A 19,236-nucleotide genomic window follows, 5' to 3' on the forward strand; every position below is an offset into this window, starting at 1 on the left:
TTTTTTCTACCAATTTCTCTTGTTTGTGTTTATTGATAAGGTGATTTGAATTTTTTTTCTAGAAATGCATTGATAACTGGTCTTTCCACTTTTTTTTTTTTGTAAAATTTTTATTTTCAGTTTTGGAAAAACAAGTCACACACAAGAAATTCACCAAGGTGCAATACAATTCCTCTCGGGAGGGCACAATCTGAGGACATAGAGCATTACATTTTTGTAACAACATAGGCAAAGCCAGGTCGGAGTGTAGGCAGATAGCTGTAGGTGCTCAATGCAATAGTTCTGTTGATGGGCTTGTGCATCACACAGCAGAGCCTGTATGTCCATAGATCGACATGTCCCAATCAATCAAGCTATAGATCCCTCTCTATGTACCTCGGTGAATCATAAACCAGTAAAACAGAACTCCCCCCCCCTCCCATTCCCTCCCCCCACGGTGGCGACTCATTCAATCCAAATCACCTTCTGGTAACAAGACTAGACCTGAAACAGATGTAGTGACCTCAAGGATGCAGGGCAAACAGCGGACGGTAAGCCCTTAGATAGGAAAGTTACCAGGGGACCCCACTGAAATTGGAAGTTCTTGAAGTTACCAAGGAATATGTCCGCCATTCTCTCCAAACTCAGAAGCCTCCACAGTCGGGCGTGCCACAGCGAAATTGCCGGTGCCTCTTTCTGTTTCCAGGCAGCTGCCAGTGTAATCTTGGCAGCACCAAGGCAAAGCCACAAAATCGTCTTTTCTGCCCTGGTCTGGTGCTCAAGGCCGGGTTCTCGTAAGCCTAGTAGGACGGAGGCCATAGAATCCTCTATGGGATACTGAAGAATATCCCTAATGTGTGAGAGGATCTCCTCCCAATAAGGCCGAATCATTGGGCAGTCCCACCAGATGTGGCGAAAGTCCCCAAGAAACCCACATCCCCTCCAACATTTATCGGAGGTGGCCGGGTAGAAGCGATGGAGCCTGGTCGGGCATAAATACCATTGCATAAGAGTCTTAAGGTGGGCTTCCCTGAGGTGAAGCGAATGGTTAAACGCCGTCAAATCCCGCCACAATGCTGACCATTCAGTGTCTGAGATATCTCTCCCCAACATCTCTTCCCACTGCTCCATGTATCTAGGCCTAGGCGAGACTGCTGATTTAAGCAAGAGCTGATACAGGAAGGAAATGACTCCCTTCATTGCAGACGTCCGTAGTAGGAAAGCCTCGAAAGGGGAAGGAGGTCTCGTAGCTGCTTCTAGCACACCCGAAGACGTGGCCCAATGGAGCAGTTGTGCATGACGATATTGGTCAGTCTGGGGGACCCCATAGTCCCTCATGCAGTTAGCAAAAGTGAGGGGTGCCTGACCATGGAACAGGTGGGTCAGGGCCCTACAGCCTCCCTCCCTCCATGCGTCAAAAGTCCCCTCTCGATGCGCCGGTGGGAAAGCTGGGTTGTAGTGCAAGGGCGTGAAAGGTGAGGGGAACGTAGTCCAACGTTCGTCCCCAGCAAGGGGGTCCCACACCTTCAGTACGGTACCCGTAGGTGTACTTATATAGGCGTTCAAGGGACGGTCCTTCTTAGGCTTCCAAGCCAGATCCCATACCGATCTTCCCGCCACACTCCGGTCCATGTGCAGCCAATGTTTCTCCGACGTTTGCTGCGACCACTCCACCAGGACCCTCAATTGTGCCGCTTTATAATAAAGCTGGAAGTCGGGAAGTCCCACTCCGCCCTCGGACCTCGGCCTACGCAATAGCGCAAAGGACAAGCGTGCACGGCCCCCTTGCCACACAAATCGCAATATCTGCGACCTAAGACGCCGAAAATAGTCGCTGTCCAAAGGGATAGGCAGGGCCTGAAATAAATACAAATATTTGGGGAGGAGAACCATCTTCACAGCATGGATCCTACCCAGCCAAGACAGAAATTTAGGTTTCCATCTTTCCAATTCGGCTCGAGTCTTCGCTAACAAGGGGGGGGGAAATTGGGCGCGAATAGTTTGCCCACAGTCGAAGTCAAGTGGACCCCCAGGTAGACAATCGAACCATCAGCCCAAGCTAAGGGTGTCAGAGTGCGCACGCGTTCCATCTCCGTCTGCGATAGAGTAAGATTCAGGATATACGATTTGCTATAGTTAACCTTGAAGCCGGCCACCTCTTCATAGTGCAGCAATGTCTCCCTAATACAAGGTAGCGAACATTCCGGTTCCGTGACAGAAAGAAGTACGTCGTCCGCGAAGAGCGTGATTTTATGTTGCACTCCCGTGAACGGAATGCCCCGAATGCCCTCATGGTCCCTCACCGCCACCGCTAAGGGTTCGATGCTCAGCGCGAACAGGAGGGGGGAAAGGGGACACCCCTGCCTAGTACCTCTGGTATGCGGGAAGAATGCAGACAAGTGGCCATTGACCCCCACTCGAGATCTAGGACTGCAGAAGTTAGCCTTCACCATGGTGATGAACTTTTCCGAAAAGCCAAAGGCCGTCATCGTATGAAACAGGAAGCACCAGTCTACACGATCAAACGCCTTTTCGGCATCCAGCCCCACCAGGACCGCCGGTATGCGAAACCTGTCCGCTTTTTCAATTAGATGTACAACTCTGCGCGTATTGTCGTGAGTCTGGCGCCCCTTAATAAACCCGGACTGGTCAGGATGTATGATCGCCGGCAACAGATCCTGCAGTCTATGCGCCAGGATCGCCGAATATAATTTCGCATCCAAGTTAAGGAGCGCTATGGGGCGAAAGGAGGCACACCGGGTGGGGTCTTTCCCCGGCTTCGGTAAAACCGTTATAACCGCCTCGGCTAGGGAACCCGTCGAGGAACCGGACTCAGCCATGCCGTTAAAAAGGGTCACCAAAAAGTCACAAAGTTCAGTGGCGTACGTCTTATAAAAACGGCAGTATAGCCATCCGGCCCAGGGGCCTTGTGTAGTTTCAGGTTCTTGATAGCCTCGAGCACCTCTTCCCTGGTAATCGGTGCCTCCAAGAAGTCGTTCCACTCTTTGGACACCTGGGGGAGGGCCAAGCGCTGCAGATACTCCCTCTGAGACCTCGCGTCCAGCCTGTCTCCAGCATAGAGGTCCGCATAAAAACGGCCAAAAATGGCCGCCTTCTCCTCATCCCGGTGATGCATCCCACCCGCAGCATCTCGAATCCCTCCGATATATTCACGTTCCCGCCTATCCCGTAGTTGATGCGCCAGGTGTCTTCCCACCTTGTTCCCGCAGGAATAAGATTGCCTTCCTAATCTTAATAGCGTCAGTTCGGCTCTGTTATTGTAATGGGCTCTCAATTTCCCCCGAATTGCGGTCAAAGGTCGGAGGGTCACTCTAGAAGGGTTGAGCTTGTGAGCCTGTTCAAGTTTCGCCAATTCGGTCTCCAGATCCTCCCTGTCCTTGCGCCTCACTCTATTAAGATTCGCATTGAGGCCCAAGCATGTGCCCCTGATGGACGCCTTCAATGCATCCCAAGTATTAGAGACCGAGGTGTCCGACACTGGGTTCAGCTCGAACAATTCCCTGATGGCCTTTCGCAGCGCCTTACTAGAGACATCATCCCGCACCACTGAGGCCGGGAAGTACCATTTCCGCTTCCCATCACCAGGTGATGACCACCGGAGGCTAAGCACCAGTAGACTGTGGTCAGACACCGAGAGCGGAAGAATGACGGAGTCAAGGACATCACCTCTAAGTGCCTGGCTAAGGAAAATGTGATCCAGTCGGGAATAAGAATGATGGACATGTGAGAAAAAAGTGTAATCTCGGGAGGTAGGATGGAAGAAACGCCATCCGTCCACCAGCCCCAGCTCACCCACCAACTGCTGCGAGGAGGGAGAAAACACCCCCGTGTGTGCCCTATGGGTCCCAGAGCTATCCACAGTCGCATCCCACACCAAGTTAAAGTCCCCCAAGAGGAACAGGTTCCCTTCCGCAAAGTCACCCACTCTTTGCAACAAACCTTGCAGAAATTGATTTTGACCAGCGTTGGGGAGGTACACCACTACGAAAGTACAGAGCCGCCCTCGAACAAGCCCCTTCACCATCAGCCAGCGACCATCCTTATCACTACAGACGTCATTAGGTTGGAAGTGCAACGTAGAGCGGAATAGGAGAGCCACCCCCCTATGCTTTGTGGACGCCGAAGACCTGTAGATAAGGGGATATGCCTTATGTCGAAGGCGCAGCTCGTCCTTACGCGCAAAATGGGTCTCCTGGAGCCCCACAACATCCAACTGGTGATCAGTCACATATTTCCATACCTTCTGCCTCTTCTGTGGCGAGTTCAAGCCCTTAACATTCCACGTCCCTATACTAACAGGCATGATGATCCCACAAACTAGAACTCTCTGTAGCCATCTCTGGAGCCCCCCACCCCACAATCGCTAATCCATCGGGCAATAGTAACATTGAGAAGCGACCCAAAGACCCCCCCCACGCCCCACCATACTGACCATCAGCCTCCTTTAAAGCCGCCAACACCCCTACCTGCTCCCCACAAGCCACACTCGCACTCCTCCATTCCCACCACACGCGCCACATACCGCTCCAGTCGCCACCAACATTTCCCACCCCAACCCCCCCAACAGTCAACCCCCCCCCTGAAAGAAAAGGGAACAGTGATAGAATACACAAAACAGAAGCAGTGAGGATAATACTCATCAGTCCCAGTAGTCCAAAGTTCGCGAAGATCCGTCCACTCTGGAGACAGGTTAGGGAGATCAACTCGGTATCTCCCAAGGTCATGGTCCGGGGATGCGCTCCTTCACTTGAAAATCATGTACACAGACGAGGATGTCAGGGGGGGGGGGGCCCTCCTCTCCTGGGCAATCCAACTCGATGTACTCTATCCATTCTAATTTCCCGCATATCCTCCTCGTTCAAAATCTGCAGAAACAGTTCCTGTACGTATTCACGCAGGTCTCCCGCCTCGCCATCCCAAGGCACTGCCCGAATGCGGATGTTATTCCGACGGGATCGGTTTTCCAGGTCCTCCGCGTGGGACTGCAGGTCCAAGTTCTGGTCCGTGAGACGGATGATATCCTGTTTGAGTAAGTGCACATCATTGGCCACATTCAAATCATGGTCCTCTAGAGTCGCCACTCTCTCGCCAATCCCATCCACGTCTCTCCGTACCTCCCGGAGGTCGGACGCCAGTTGCGCGCGAAGTTCGGAGATATCTTCCTTGATGGAGGCAAAAAGGTCGGTCATAAAAGCCTTGGTAGCCGGGGCCTCATCGTCCGATAACCTCGATGAGCCACTGGCCCCCGGGGAAGCCGGCTGCTGCGAGGACTTAGATGCTCCATCCTTCCCTACACGCCCCTTGCGTACTGTGTTAGACATAATGCCGGGCAACCCCCTTCCGGGCGAACCTCTCACCAGAGACTCTCAAAGGCAAGCGTTATGGGAGCACCGGGCCCGCAGGCGTAGCTACTGTCCCCTCCGAGCAGCTCAGAACTCTCCCCTCTCCATCAGGCAGGAAGCCCCCAGAGTACCCTCGAGTGCCGAGACCCCAGCCGACAGATCTGCACCAAAGCCAAGGGTCAAGGAGCCTCCAGCCACCGATATTAATTCCCAGAGGGGATGGTGCAGAAGGGCAACGCAGTCACCAGCAATCCAGGCGCAGGCGAGAGCCACCCAATTCCAGCAAGAAAGCCGGACAAAATGGCCCCGATACGTGCCCTGCCCAATTCGCCTCCAGTCCTCGAGGCGCCGACCCCCCGTGTTGCCGCCAATCCGTCACTAGTCCAAAGCAAGGGACCGAGGCCTGCGCGTTCCCAGCCTCAGGGAAAGCTGTGAGGTGCCGCCGGTCCACTCAGACGTTCCACGCGTATCAAAGCCGGCGTCCAGCTACCTCAGATCTGCATCTCTCCCAGGCCTGCGTAGGCGGCACGACCGTGATCAGCGTGAGGAATTATGCCGCAGCTATCCCCAGGCCGCCTCCACTCTGCTGGCGGCCGTGTCGTCGTTAAGCTCTCTTACCAGGCCCGGGCCACTGGAGCGCTTCACACGCCTCCCCTCTATGCCAGGGCGTAAGCCCACTCAACGGGCTCTAGCCCAACAGCGTAACCCCGATGTGCGCAGCTTCTGTTATGCGCCAGGAGCCTCCACCGCCCCTCCGGGCCTGCTCCGCGGGGCCTCTGTGCTCCACCGAATCCGGGCCCCCTCCACTCCTCGGGCCGAAAGTGCCAGACACCTCTGAGGCTCTCCGGGAGGCTGCACCGCCTTCCGCTGGTAGTACGGCCAGTCCCCGTCAGCTGGCGCAGGGGGAAAACCCCGGATGGGCAGCGGGCGGGCCCCTCTCCGCCGCCGCGGGCACCCCGATCCACCGGCCGGCCCTCAGGTTACGCGAGGCCGGGGACCCCCAGGCCCGCAACGTCGCCGCTCCTGCAGCCGCCACAAGCGTCTCTACGCCCCGCTGATGGCACCGGACCACTCCGCTCCGATTCGGAGACCTCCGCCAGCCTTTTGGAGCCAGTCCGCTCACTTAGCACCGAGCTATCAGAAGCTATGCTGGATCGACGCCGGAGAGGCTCGGAGAAGCGTCCTACTCCGACGCCATCTTGGCCACGCCCCGTCTTTCCACTTTTTAATTAGTACATTAGCCTTGATAGATATATTTGTTTTAATTATTTTGTTTTTAAATAAAACCTTAATTCATAAATTATAACCTTTGCTTTTTGCATGCAGTTCCTTTACTGAATCTATCAACCACTAAATTGCTGTCCCCAAACTAATTATCTGTACCAAACAAAGGTGTTGTCCTGTGATTATTTTTACATTTTGCATTTTCTCTTTCTTTCTACAAGCAGTACCCCAGGTCGACTAATGCAGTGCAGAATGCTTCCATAACATTTACATACACACTACATAGTTAGCAACATTGCCTTAAATATTCTTGTTGTTGATATTATCATTCTTGCATATTGATAATTTGAACTTGATATTCAGACACACAAGCCTGCAAGATATCTGAAAAGCATTCATCTCAACAAAAGATATGTCCCTCTCTTTGGTAGCAATGTCTTGCACAGTAGCAGAGCCAATCCTTCCATCTTGGGAGTCGACTCAAAGGTAAAGGCAGTCATTGGACATCCACGTCAGCAAGGAAGCCTCTTGCTAACACAAAACGACGACTTCACTCCTACCCTTCCTTGTGTGCTGCCTCAGTAAGGAAATGATTTTCAAACCATACAGCACAGTGGTAGAACATCACAAAGGACAGATGATGGTGATCTTACAACATTGATATGCCTGAAGTTCAGTTCCCCTTCATGGAATTTAACTAAGAATATCCAATCATTCCTTTGTAGTCCTGCTTAAAGAAGAAATAAAATTCTTGTCAAGCAGTTGAGCAAGGCTTTACACACCAGAAAGTCAAACGGATACACCTCTACTATTTCCTGGCACATAGAAAGGCCCCAAGCCTGAATACAGACCCTTAAATACTAAATAAATGTGTACAAAAGTACGAATTAACAATACTAATAATTTACCAGATATTTCATGTGCCACATGAAGGAATTTAATGTGTGCAATAGATATTCAAGGTACTTATTTTTCATTCCATTTGCAAGACAATATTAAAGTTTTATATTTAGTATTTGGCTTAGACAGCTATCCTGCAAAGTTCTTATCTTTGGTCTAACATTGTCCAATTGTGTTTTGTTCAGTTAGAAGGCCATGGTGGCAGCAAATCTAAACTAAATGGTAATTAAATATTCAATATGCATACCTGAGCAATTGGGTAACCAGGCTGACCGCTGCTCTCTCTTACTGCAAGATGTGGGACTCCTGATCAACCTCAGCAAATGTATTTGGAATCCAGGGCCGAAAATAAATGTACTTGGAGCCACCCTGGACAAAAAAAGGTTTTTTTCATTCCGAGGCGGGGCTTTCATCTATCCTTGCTATTCCTAATCTTTTTGTCTGTATATGAGATAACTACAGCAGTCCGCAGAAGATCAATAGAGCCAGAATTTAGAAAACTGGAAGACAATCTGAATTGGTCTTTATAGTCTCCCCCATGGTAAAGTCAACCAAAGAATTTTCTGAAACTCCTTCCCTTCTGGCAATAGTTCCCATCACAAATAGTACTGATAGATGCTTCCATTATGTGATAGGAAGCCCACATGGTGAAAGCTCTATATCCAGGAAATATGGCCTCAGAAGCCTCTTATTGCATTACCTCCTCAACCAAATTCATACTATCAAAAGAACAAAATATGACAACGTGGTGTTACTTTAACTAAATTGTAGGAAATCGGTAGAGCTCCTTGTCGGTCCACACTTTGAGCTGGTTATTTTAAGAACGCAATGGCTGAATTCTAGCTTTTTCAGCTGTTAATGGTTTTAGGAATTTTTCCTAGACAAGACAGCACTTCATAGGCTGCTTTATTTAAAGGTTGTCACAGATTTCCATATGAATTTGTCCATGATCTTGGTGGTGATCTCCTGCCAATCTGTCTCTCCCAGCATGGTGAAATTTTCATATGCATTCAAGTACAATAAAAAGACAAAAGACCCTATTTGACCTATACATTTACAGACTGAAATATACTAACTGAAAATTACCCCATCCCATGAGAAAACAAAGAAAATAAGATAGTGTTATGCAAGGAGAAAAAAAAGAAGAAAAGAGGATTAGTCCTAGATTGCAACTGCAAAGAGTGAATGCATTCAGTTCTAAATACGTTACATTAGCTCATTATATTCCCAAAAATATAAAGTCCATTAATCATGAATACTTAACTTGTTTCAGGTAGTAATCCAGGTTTTTTTTCTCAGATAGGTCTTTTTATTGTTTTATTCCAAAAATGATTCATATTTTTGAATGCAGGAACTTCCATGTTTATCAACCAAAAACAAAATTGATTGTTTTGTGCATTAGGTTGTGACAAAGATATCATCCCTATCCAGTAGTGTGAAGGCTCACTGAAATAGAAATAATGCTACTACGGCTGTGCTGAGAAACAACCTGATAACCGAGATGTGTCCCTATCCCACTTGGTGATCTACACATGTTTCTCTGAGTATTTTTGCATTCCCTCTAGTGCCAGAGTAGTATCTAGAAGCAGTAAAACTGACGCTAAAACTATGACGTTAAAGGCAAGTGATTTTGTTTTCTAAATGGTATTTGTAGTTCTCCTTCAAGTGGATTGAAAGAACTTTGTTGGTGAATGATACTGTGGGAGCTGGCTAATTATCAGTCTCAAAGTGGTGGGTTTGTATTTCCTAGTGCAGCTTCTTTGAAAATGTTATATGAAAACACGTTTATGAGAGACCTGTGCCAATATCCTAATGATTATGGTGAAGGTACTCCTCATGGAGAGCTACGCTTCAATTCAAAAGCCTTCATACAAGAATCTGCCTCTCTTGCGCTAAAATACCTACACTGGCTACCAACCAGAAAGCACATTATTTTCAAGGCTCTGTCCATCGCATTCAAAGCTCTCGATAGAACTGGCCCGGAATTTCTAGAGCAGAGTTTCCAATGGAATACTCCGATTAGACCATTGCAGTCTGCCTCAGCAAATAATCTGGTAGTGCCCTAATACAAAAAGGCTGTTTGGGGCCTGTAGAAACTTCTTGTTAGGCACAACCAGACTTTGGAATTCCCTTCCCATGAAATCCTTTCCCCTGAAATACGAAATTGATCTTTAAACGTTCAGGAAGGTGCTCAGATTGTGTCTTGTAACCAGTAATTGTCCTCAATGCCCACTCCATCTCTCCAGACAGACCAAGGAAAGAAACACCTCACATCCCTAAAGAATCTGCTGTGACTTCCAGGGTACTTCCTTAAGGCACTTTGCTGCTGGCAAAGAAGGACCAAATGACTCTAGTGGACTCTAAATAGTTATAGATGTACATTTTTATCAGGGGCTCAACCTGGCCATAGGAGGAGGGTATGCTGTCGAGATGTATTTAATTGTAACATTTACTTTTCTTTTACTCCTGCTGCCCAAAGTTTCCATAATCTACCCATGTGGTCTTTACACACTTTTTGAACATTAGTGGGCACTCAATAACTGATGGAAAAAGGTTTTTTAGTTGCAAAAATGAGCATACAATATCATTTAAATGAAATAGTCATCCCAGGCTTTTGTTTTAACCTTATATTTCAAATGTGTACTTTACAAACCATGTGTTGCAAATATCCCATGGCCTCTATAGCAAGAGCAACCGTACAGTCCAAACTTCCCCACTCCACTATTCTACATATGCAATACACATGAAGTTCTTCCTTGGAAACCCATAGTTCAAATAAAGTGCCAGGATTTATGTATGATCAACTGTAATGTGCTGTAATTAATCTACATCAGTTTCTTTTGCTTCTTGAATCCAGTCGAACCAACTAACCGTGTTGTGTAACTGGTATGGATCCACGTAGAGTTGAGACATAATGCATCCCCATCCGCCTTCAGTTCAACCATTAAATGAGCATTTCCAAATAGGATTCAAAGGAAATCCATAAAGAGATAAACTTAATCTCCAGCATGTTGCTTGTGGGGCAAATTCCCTATCACTCCAAATCTACAGTTGCAGCATTTTCTTTTTTTATAGCCACCCTTTGAACACCTCTTAGAAATTAGTGTATGCATACCTTAAGATGCTTTGTGAGATAATTGAGGCCTAGATTCCGCAATCTAACTTCAAATGGCATTTTAGGGCTGCTTTTTCTGAAAAATAACATGTATGTGGTTTAGTGTTCAGAGATAAAAAATAAAACAAGAGGATAGGAGAATTGGTGTAGGTTACTACACAGTATAAAACTGTTGCTCCCTCTGCCAATTATATTCCAAAATTACTTTCTGTTTTTTGTGTTGGATTTCAAGACCCAAGTGATTTTCCTTTTTTAGCCATGGTGAGTCTGGTAAATGTATGTTCATGAGTGAACATCACATCTAATATCGCCGCACTGATATTACTCTTTTTTTTCTTGTAGACTACTGACAAAGAAGCTCCTGGTTTAGTCTTAATGCAAGACTTGGCATTCCTCACAGGATTTCCCGCAACATTCAAAGAAACTGAACAACTGAGAGCAAAACTACCTGATAACCTGTCCTCAAAAATCAAACTTGTGAGTATGATTCATAGCTCTGCAAATTGACAGTATATTATAGCTATGTTGTTGATTTGGTTGTTATCAGGGTGTTACTCGGCTCATGTTTACATCAATAGTGCACATTAGACATAACTATAGTACCTGCATATAGACCACATACTCCAAGCAATACAGTTGAATTGGCATTGTCACCTACACAACACATCCACATAATCTGGGAAAAAACGCCTCCAAACATAACCGCATAGGCCGAGCAATGTTAAGTCCGACAACTCTTCAGCATAAAACAAACTGCAGTGTCTTACACCCCCACATCAGTGCAGCTGATATCCACACATTTCCCCAACTGGGTTTATCCGGCTACTATTCAAATTAATTCAACTAGCTATACATTTGTCTTCTCTTATTTAATCAACCGCTGCCAGTATAACCCTCCTCTAACCGTATGAAACACAACCACATACAATGTCTGCAGGCCACTTTGACTCCAGCCAACAAATACCTCAGAGTCATAACACAGAAAACTAGATAATGAAAGTTTTGCTTGACCATACAGATTAACAGAGCAGTTCTACATGTATTCAATTTCACTCTCCCTCATTAAGTATTTCCTTGTCAATATACAGCATATGGGGATCCTCCGATTGTTAGTACATTGTTTTCATTTTTCAATAATTATCCGTTTTAAAAGAGGATTCACAACAATTAGGGTGTTGTTCCTTCTTTAAAATGACAAACATATTTTCTTTTCGAAGTATGGTATTATTTTATCCCCAGTCACTCTTCTTTGATAGGCTTGAGATGTCAGGCAGGAAAGATGGTCGAAAACTTTGCAAGGCAATTTTCGAAAAGAGAACGCCTAATCACATTTAAGGATCCATTCTTACCATGGCCCCTGTTACGAATGCTTAGCTTTCCCACCTCAATCCTCTTTCTTCTTCTTCTGTAGGGATTGGTGCTGTCTTTTATGAGCTAATCTGGGTGCACCAATGGAGTTATTTTTGCCATGGGTGTACTTTTTTGTAAGCATTGATCTTGCCTACTGCTGTTTCACTCTGGTTTAAAGGCGCCTCTTGTTTGGGTCACATATTGGTATTTGACCACCAAAGCCTGAACTTGCAGACAGCAGAATCGCCATAAAATTCCTACATTCAACATGTTCTTAGAAAGAAAGCTGAAAAGGTCCTTGCTCTTTTAGGAGAAGTCTTTGAGATTTATACTGCCAGGAAGTTCCATTTGTTGTTGTATGGATCTTGAAGAAAAGGAAAAGGAAATCTCCTGTTCGAGGCATATGAGCTGTAGATCGTATACTTGTGCATAGATCGCCATCTGGTGTCGGGCTCGGATGTTTGCACTTCGTTTTTGTCTTGGAAGAAGTCTTTGTAGTTATAAGGTAGGCGACTCCTCCTTAGGACAATAGTGCGCATGGGCATCCACTCCATCTCCAGATGTGTTTGTTTCCGCCATCGGGTTCGAACCTTTTTGACGCGCAATCATTACCCCTGGACAGTATTGTTTCGATCATGGGTTCCCCCTTCGACGCACATCGTTGAAACCCAACAACTTCGATCGGGAGCTTCGACACGTGCCGCAAGGCCTACCCGCGCTGACCACACCAGCAGTAGATGGAACGGACTCCGTTTAAAAAAATGCCCCGGGTGTGGTGCTAAATTTCCACACATAGATCTACACGAGGTCTGTTATCTGTACCTTTCCCCAGAGCACAAAGAAAGTAGCTGCGAGGCCTGTCGATCATTCCAATTGAAGAAGACGATTCATGACCGTCGGGCTCGACGTCACGGGAGGAGATGCAGCAATAGCCCGGTGCCAGACATCTTCGGAGAAGAGTGCGAGTCCCATCAGCACAGCGCCGAACAAGAGGAAGAAATCTCCTTGTCTGAAGCCGACGACTCCGACATGGAAGAAGACTCGCACATCACTCCAGGTCAACGAACTGTGAGTAACAAGCCCCAGGTCACCGAAAAACCCACGAAGGCTCCCGTATTACCTTCGCCCTCGGGCCTAGGGAAACACCAAAAACATGGTTCAGATGCCCCGGCTAAGCAACCGAAAGACAAAGTCTCCGGCTCTGGTTCAAGCCGTCCCCACGGTACCAAAACACCATCTCTGGCACCGAAAACCGGGCCCGATGCTTCGATACCGGCACCAAAGTCATCTTCGGCACCGAAAGACTCCTACCCGAAATCTCATAAACCGAGGATTTCGGATCCGGCAATACCTAAGCCCAAATCTTGGGAGCCGAAACCAAAAGATAAGCCTTCGGATCCAAAACCTGAAGCCAAACCTTCAGAACCGAATGTAACAAAAGACAAGCCTTTACACAAAGCTTCGGAGCATAAACAACGTGCACCAAAGGATTCGGAACAGAAAAAACAAACTACTCCTCTTAAGGCTTCAGAGACTATCCATAAAATACCCTCTGAAAGAACTAAAGAATAGGACATACCAGCTAAAGAACTTCGCTTACAAGAGTCAATGGATCCCAAGGAGAAGAAACTGCATATTGATCCAACAACTGGACATCTTGTAGCAACCCTTCCTAAGAAACGGAAATGGGACATTTCAGGGGAATACCATATACCTCTCAAAAAGAAGGATATGGATACTAGCCCCTCTCCCCCTTACATACCTCCCTCTCCTCCACCTGTTAATCCCAATTTACTAATATCTCCATAAAACTCACCACCACCTCATTTCTCCCCTAAACCACAGGAAAATAATGACACAGATGACAATGGGGCTGGGGACAGGGACGGGGATGGGGATAATTGTAATTGTAATTGTAATTGTAATTTATATTTATATAGCGCTTTATCACCAACGGTCTCTAAGCGCTTGAGAGAGGCAGCAGCTTTGAGTAATTGATTGGGAGACAGTACTTACTGTGAGGCCCAAGCTTCCTTATAAAGTAGGGTCTTTAGTTGTTTCCTAAATGGGAACAGGGCACGTTCCTTTCGGATGCCAACAGGGAGCCTGTTCCAGATCCGTGGAACACTGATGGAGAATGCTCTGCCACCAAGGGAAACCAGGCGGGAGCGGGGCAGACTAAGAGCCTGGCCTCCAAGGATCGAAGTGCTCTGGTTGGGACATAGTTGGCTAGGCTATCTTTGATATATTTTGGTGCCTGGCCAAAGATGGCTTTGTGTGCGATACAAAGTCCTTTGAGTTTTATACGTTGCCTGATCGGCAGCCAGTGGAGTTGACGCAAAAGGGGGAGGCATGGGTGCAGCGGGGGACCTTGAACACCAGGCGAGCCGCATCGTTCATAATAGTCTGGAGTCTGGCCAATTGGTAGTCTGGTAGCCCTAAATAGACTGAATTACCATTATCCAACCTGGATATGATGAGTGCTACTACCACTCGTTTAAGAGTATTCAAGGTAAGAAGGGGGGCCAGTTTCCTCAGTTGCCTTGGCAGGTTTGAGCAGACACCCACAGTAGTCGAGACTTGCAGCGCCATAGTTAATTTGTCATCGATCTTAATGCCTAGGCTTTTTACTGCCGAGGCTGGCTCGGGGTATTTACCCAATTCATGTGGCCAAAAGAGGCTGCTCCATGGGTTGGCGACAGAGGTGACAGCCAACACCTCCGTCTTATCTGGATTGATTTTCAGAGAGTTGGCAGTCATCCAATTAACAATGTATTTAAGAATATTCTGAACTCTAGTATGGGCTAATGGGGAGTTATCGATCTGGATAATAATTTGGGTGTCGTCCGCGTAATTATATAGTTGACACTCCATCTGATTCAGTGCCAGTAGCAGTGGTTGAAGGTATGCATTGAACAGGAGGGGTGACAACGCGATCCCTGTGGGACTCCGCATGGAAGTGTGCCCGGCCTAGACCATAATGACCACAACACCATACCACAGGACCCAGATCCATTGAATGATTATGATAAAGCATCAGATAATAGTAATGATCCAGACCTATATCTCTCCAGACCATCACCACCTGATGATGAGATTGGATTTGCACATCTTATCAATAGGGCTGCTATATCATGTAGTGGAATTACACACTGACCCACTAGAGGAGGATTTCCTCATGGAAACATTTGCTCTATCCAAACATCTTCTAAAACATTGCTAATGCTAAAAAGCATGCTAAAGTACACGAATGAAGTATTCAAGGACCCACTTAGAGCAAGAATACTCACCCCAAGGGTTGATACAAGAATTGATAAAAAATATAAAGCTGCTCCTACTGACCCAGTTTATATTCAAGGTCAAGTGCCCCTGAACTCCCTTGTTGTATCTAATGCCCGCAAGCGAGCCAATTCACAAGCCACAGGTGACGCCCCTCCTCCTTAAAGGAGTCAAAGCTTATAGACACTTGAGGCAAACTAATTGCGTCACAGGTCGCTAATAGTTGGCGTATTGCGCAAGTTCTTCTAGCATGCTATGACAGAGCGCACTATGACGAACTAGAAAAGCTAATACAGCATTTACAAGATCAATACAAGGGTAAAACCAATGACCTCATTCAAGAGGGTAAATTAATTACAAACACCTCTATAAAATGTGCACTAGATGCCGCTGATTCAGCATCCCGTGGCATTAACACCAGCATTTTGCTACGCCGCCATGCTTGGCTTTGAGTCTCCGGTTTCAAGCAAGAGGTACAGTCAGCTATACTAAACCAGCCTTTTGACCGACAACATCTTTTTGGACCAAATGAAGATTTCTCATTAGAAAAAATGAAGAAAGATACAGAAATTTATGGGACCCCCAAACTACCCTCTAACAGAGGCTCCTTTCATCGCTACTTTTATAGGGGTGGCTCCAAAATAATGTCATCGGAGAATACCGCCTCTACTTACAAAAAGCAAAATAAACCTTTCTCCTCCTGAGGATAATATCGAGGAAGATATAGAGGAAACAACAATAGGGGAAGAGACAAAAATAATTCCACCCACACTTCCCCTGCAACCAAGCAGTGACTTCCCCACCCCTGTTACCCCCTGACCATTCCGCTCCTATCTGGGGATGCCTATCACGGTACCTACCTGTTTGGAATTCCATTACAACAGACAAGTGGGTAAGACAAATTATCCAGTATGGTTATTGCCTGGAACTCACTGATACTCCATCAAACATTCCTCCCAGAGAACGCCCAATGTCAGCAGAACATCTCACTCTTCTCAAACAAGAGGTTCTCTCCCTGTTACAAAAACATGCAGTAGAGCCAGTCCCTTTGCCTCATCAAGGCACAGGAGTGTATTCACTGTACTTTCTAATCCCAAAAAAGGACGGCTCTCCCAGACCAATACTGGACCTCAGGCCATTAAATCTATACATTCAGTCAGAACACTTCCACATGGTCACTCTCCAACAGGTACTCCCACTACTTCAACAAGGCGACTTTCTGTTGACTTTGGATTTAAAAGACGCCTACTTTCATATTCCCATTCACCCCGCTCACAGGAAATACCTCAGGTTTGTGATAGACAGCCAACACTACCCATTCGGGGTGACCACAGCACCCAGAGGCTTCACCAAGTGCCTCGCAGTAGTGGTGGTTCTCTTACAAAGACAACATATTTCTATGTTTCCTTACCTGAACAACTGGCTCACAAAAGCCAAGTCACACAGCAGCTGTGTTCAACACGCATACAAAACAATCCAGTTGCTTCACACTTTGGGATTCACAGTCAACCTCTCCAAATCCCATCTCCAACCGTCCACGACACAACAATAGCTAGGAGCTACAATAAACACTTCAATAGCACTAACATATCCCAACCCAGTCAGAATAAGCACCATGCAAGCCCTCATATCAAAATGTCAGCCTCAACACTCATTACCAGCTCAAGTGTTCATGCAGTTAATCGGATGATGACCTTTTGCATTCTCATTGTCCCTTACGCAAGATTCCAGATGCGTCCCTTACAGGAGTGTTTGGCACGTCAGTGGAACCAGGCTCAAGGTCAGCTAACCGATCTGGTGTTGGTAGACAGCTGCACACAACACTCTCTGCAGTGGTAGAACACTCAAAACCTTTCCAAAGGGCGGCCGTTCTTCGACAAGGTTCCACAGATAGTGCTAACAACACAGGCATCGCTCACCGGCTGGGGAGCTTATTTTCAAAATCCTACCATTCAGGGCATGAAGACCTCTCAACAAAAACTCCACATTAATTATCTGGAATTGCTGGTGACCTTCCTAGCGTTAAAATCTTTTCAACTCCACCTCGTAGGCAAAGCTGTCCTGGTCCATAAAGACAACATAACAACAATGAATTACATACAAAACCAGGGGGGGACACTCTCTGCAGATTTCACACCTATCTCAGAGTATGCTTTGAGATAGGCACACCTATCTCAAAGTATGCTTTGAGATAGGTGTAAAAGCTGCAGAGTGTGTGTCTCCCACCCCACCCGTTGTTTTTGTATGTAATACATTGTTGTCATGTTGTCTGTGTGGACCATGGGCCATTCCACAAAACATATACCTCCTTGCAGAACACCTCTCAGGAGTACACAATCAGATTGCAGATCTGCTCAGTCGTCAAAGACAGCAGATCCATGAATGGGAACTTCATCCTCAAGTTCTGCTTCCATTCTTTCAAATGTGGGGCCACCCAGAAATAGACCCGTTCGCAACACACCAAAATGCCCAAGCTTCGCATCCAGGTATCCACACCCATTGTCCAAAGGCAATGCGCTATGGATGAACTGGTCAGGAAAATTTGCTAACGCTTTTCCGCCTCTCCCGCTCATTCCGCTAGTGGTTCGGAAGCTCAAACAGCATTCCCTCACAATGATCCTGGTTGCACCAACATGGGCCCGACACCCATGGTTCACAACCCTCTTGGAACTATCAGTAGTTCTTCATCAAAAGCTATGTCTCTCACCCAAGCTTCTCACTCAGAACCAAGGAGAGATAAGGCATCCAGAGCCCAGTCAACTCAACCTTGCAAACTGGCACCTGGAATCTTAGAGTTTGGCTACCTCTATCTCTAAATTAGTTACAGTGGCCGAGTTGCACGGCCCTCCCCCTAATAAGCGAAGAAGGAAGACGAGGGGAGGTAAGGGTAAACCTAAACTTTCCCATTCCGATTTTGGAAAACCCACTAAGTCCGTTCCAGTTCCCGATAAGTCTAGAGAAGTTATGGGTCCTGCTCCTATCCTTACAAATAACCTGCCTACTCTACTGTCCCCAGTTGTCCCCCAGGGGAACCTAGAATTCTTACTCAGATCTCTGCTGCTGCCTATCAGCGAGAGTATTAAGAGAGTGGAGATCAGACTCACTATCCTTGAGGCTACACTAAGTAGTTTGAATTCGCAGGTTAATACCCTTGGAAGACCCCCTGAGACTATGCCCCTTCCCACCCTGCCCCCTACCTTACAACCCCCCTTAGCTATCCCAGGACCAACTGTGGTGACTTCTGCCACCCCTCTTTTGCAACCCCTTATGGCTAAACCAGCTCTCCCATTCCATAGTAAAACTATCATTCCCCCACTACAATCCTCAGGTACAATTCCCCCAGTTATAAACCACAATGGGGCTGTAAATGGTGACTGTATTCCACCCCCTTTACCAGAGAAACCTGCCCCTAGAGTTCGGAGACCCGACCTTCCCCCTGAGGCTAACGACCTTATGGTGGTTATGGCCGGGGTTCCCCCCCTTGAGATGGGGGAAGGTGAGAATTTCTTCTCACTTAAAAACCAAGTAATTAAATGGTTGAACTGGAATATACCTCTTCCTGCATATTTTAATAATGAAATCGTGATGGTAAGAAGGGTACCCTGGCTGGGCAAGACCAGGAAGTCAATAGTAGGGGATAGTATTTTGGTGAGTTTTAGAGACCCAAGGACTGTTCACTACATCTGCTCAGGGTCAAATAGATCACCTGAATCCACCATTCGGACCCTGCCAGTATCTTTTTTCTTCCCCCCTGTACATATGCATCGTGACCAAGCTCAGGACAAATGGACAAGGGTTGATCGGAGGGGTAGATTTTGTGGGTATTCAGCCCAACCTGTTTTTCAACCACCTCTGACACCCTTCCTTAATCATAATTGTTTTAATTGTCTGAGTGGCCTCAATGGCGTTGATTGACTGCCCACTGCTGTAGACCCCAATATTTCTTCTTTTGTTAATGAGCCTACGGTAATGTCCGACAGTAGCCCTATTCCTGTCCATGATCATGTAATGTCTCAATTTGCCCCG

The 19,236-nt window shown here is 46.9% G+C and overlaps 1 protein-coding gene across 1 annotated transcript in view; it reads left to right on the forward strand.

Moving 5' to 3' along the window:
• The window catches only part of GNPTAB (N-acetylglucosamine-1-phosphate transferase subunits alpha and beta), a 542,239-nt gene that overhangs the window by 140,041 nt on the left and 382,962 nt on the right, over positions 1-19,236 (forward strand). Inside the window, exon 7 of the mRNA XM_078675067.1 lies at positions 10,924-11,058. Coding sequence (XP_078531193.1) covers positions 10,924-11,058 — 135 coding nt within the window. The remainder of the gene's footprint in view (positions 1-10,923; positions 11,059-19,236) is intronic.

Source organism: Lissotriton helveticus, chromosome 1_1, assembly GCF_964261635.1.
Source record: "Lissotriton helveticus chromosome 1_1, aLisHel1.1, whole genome shotgun sequence".
NCBI classification, from domain to species: Eukaryota; Metazoa; Chordata; class Amphibia; order Caudata; family Salamandridae; genus Lissotriton; species Lissotriton helveticus.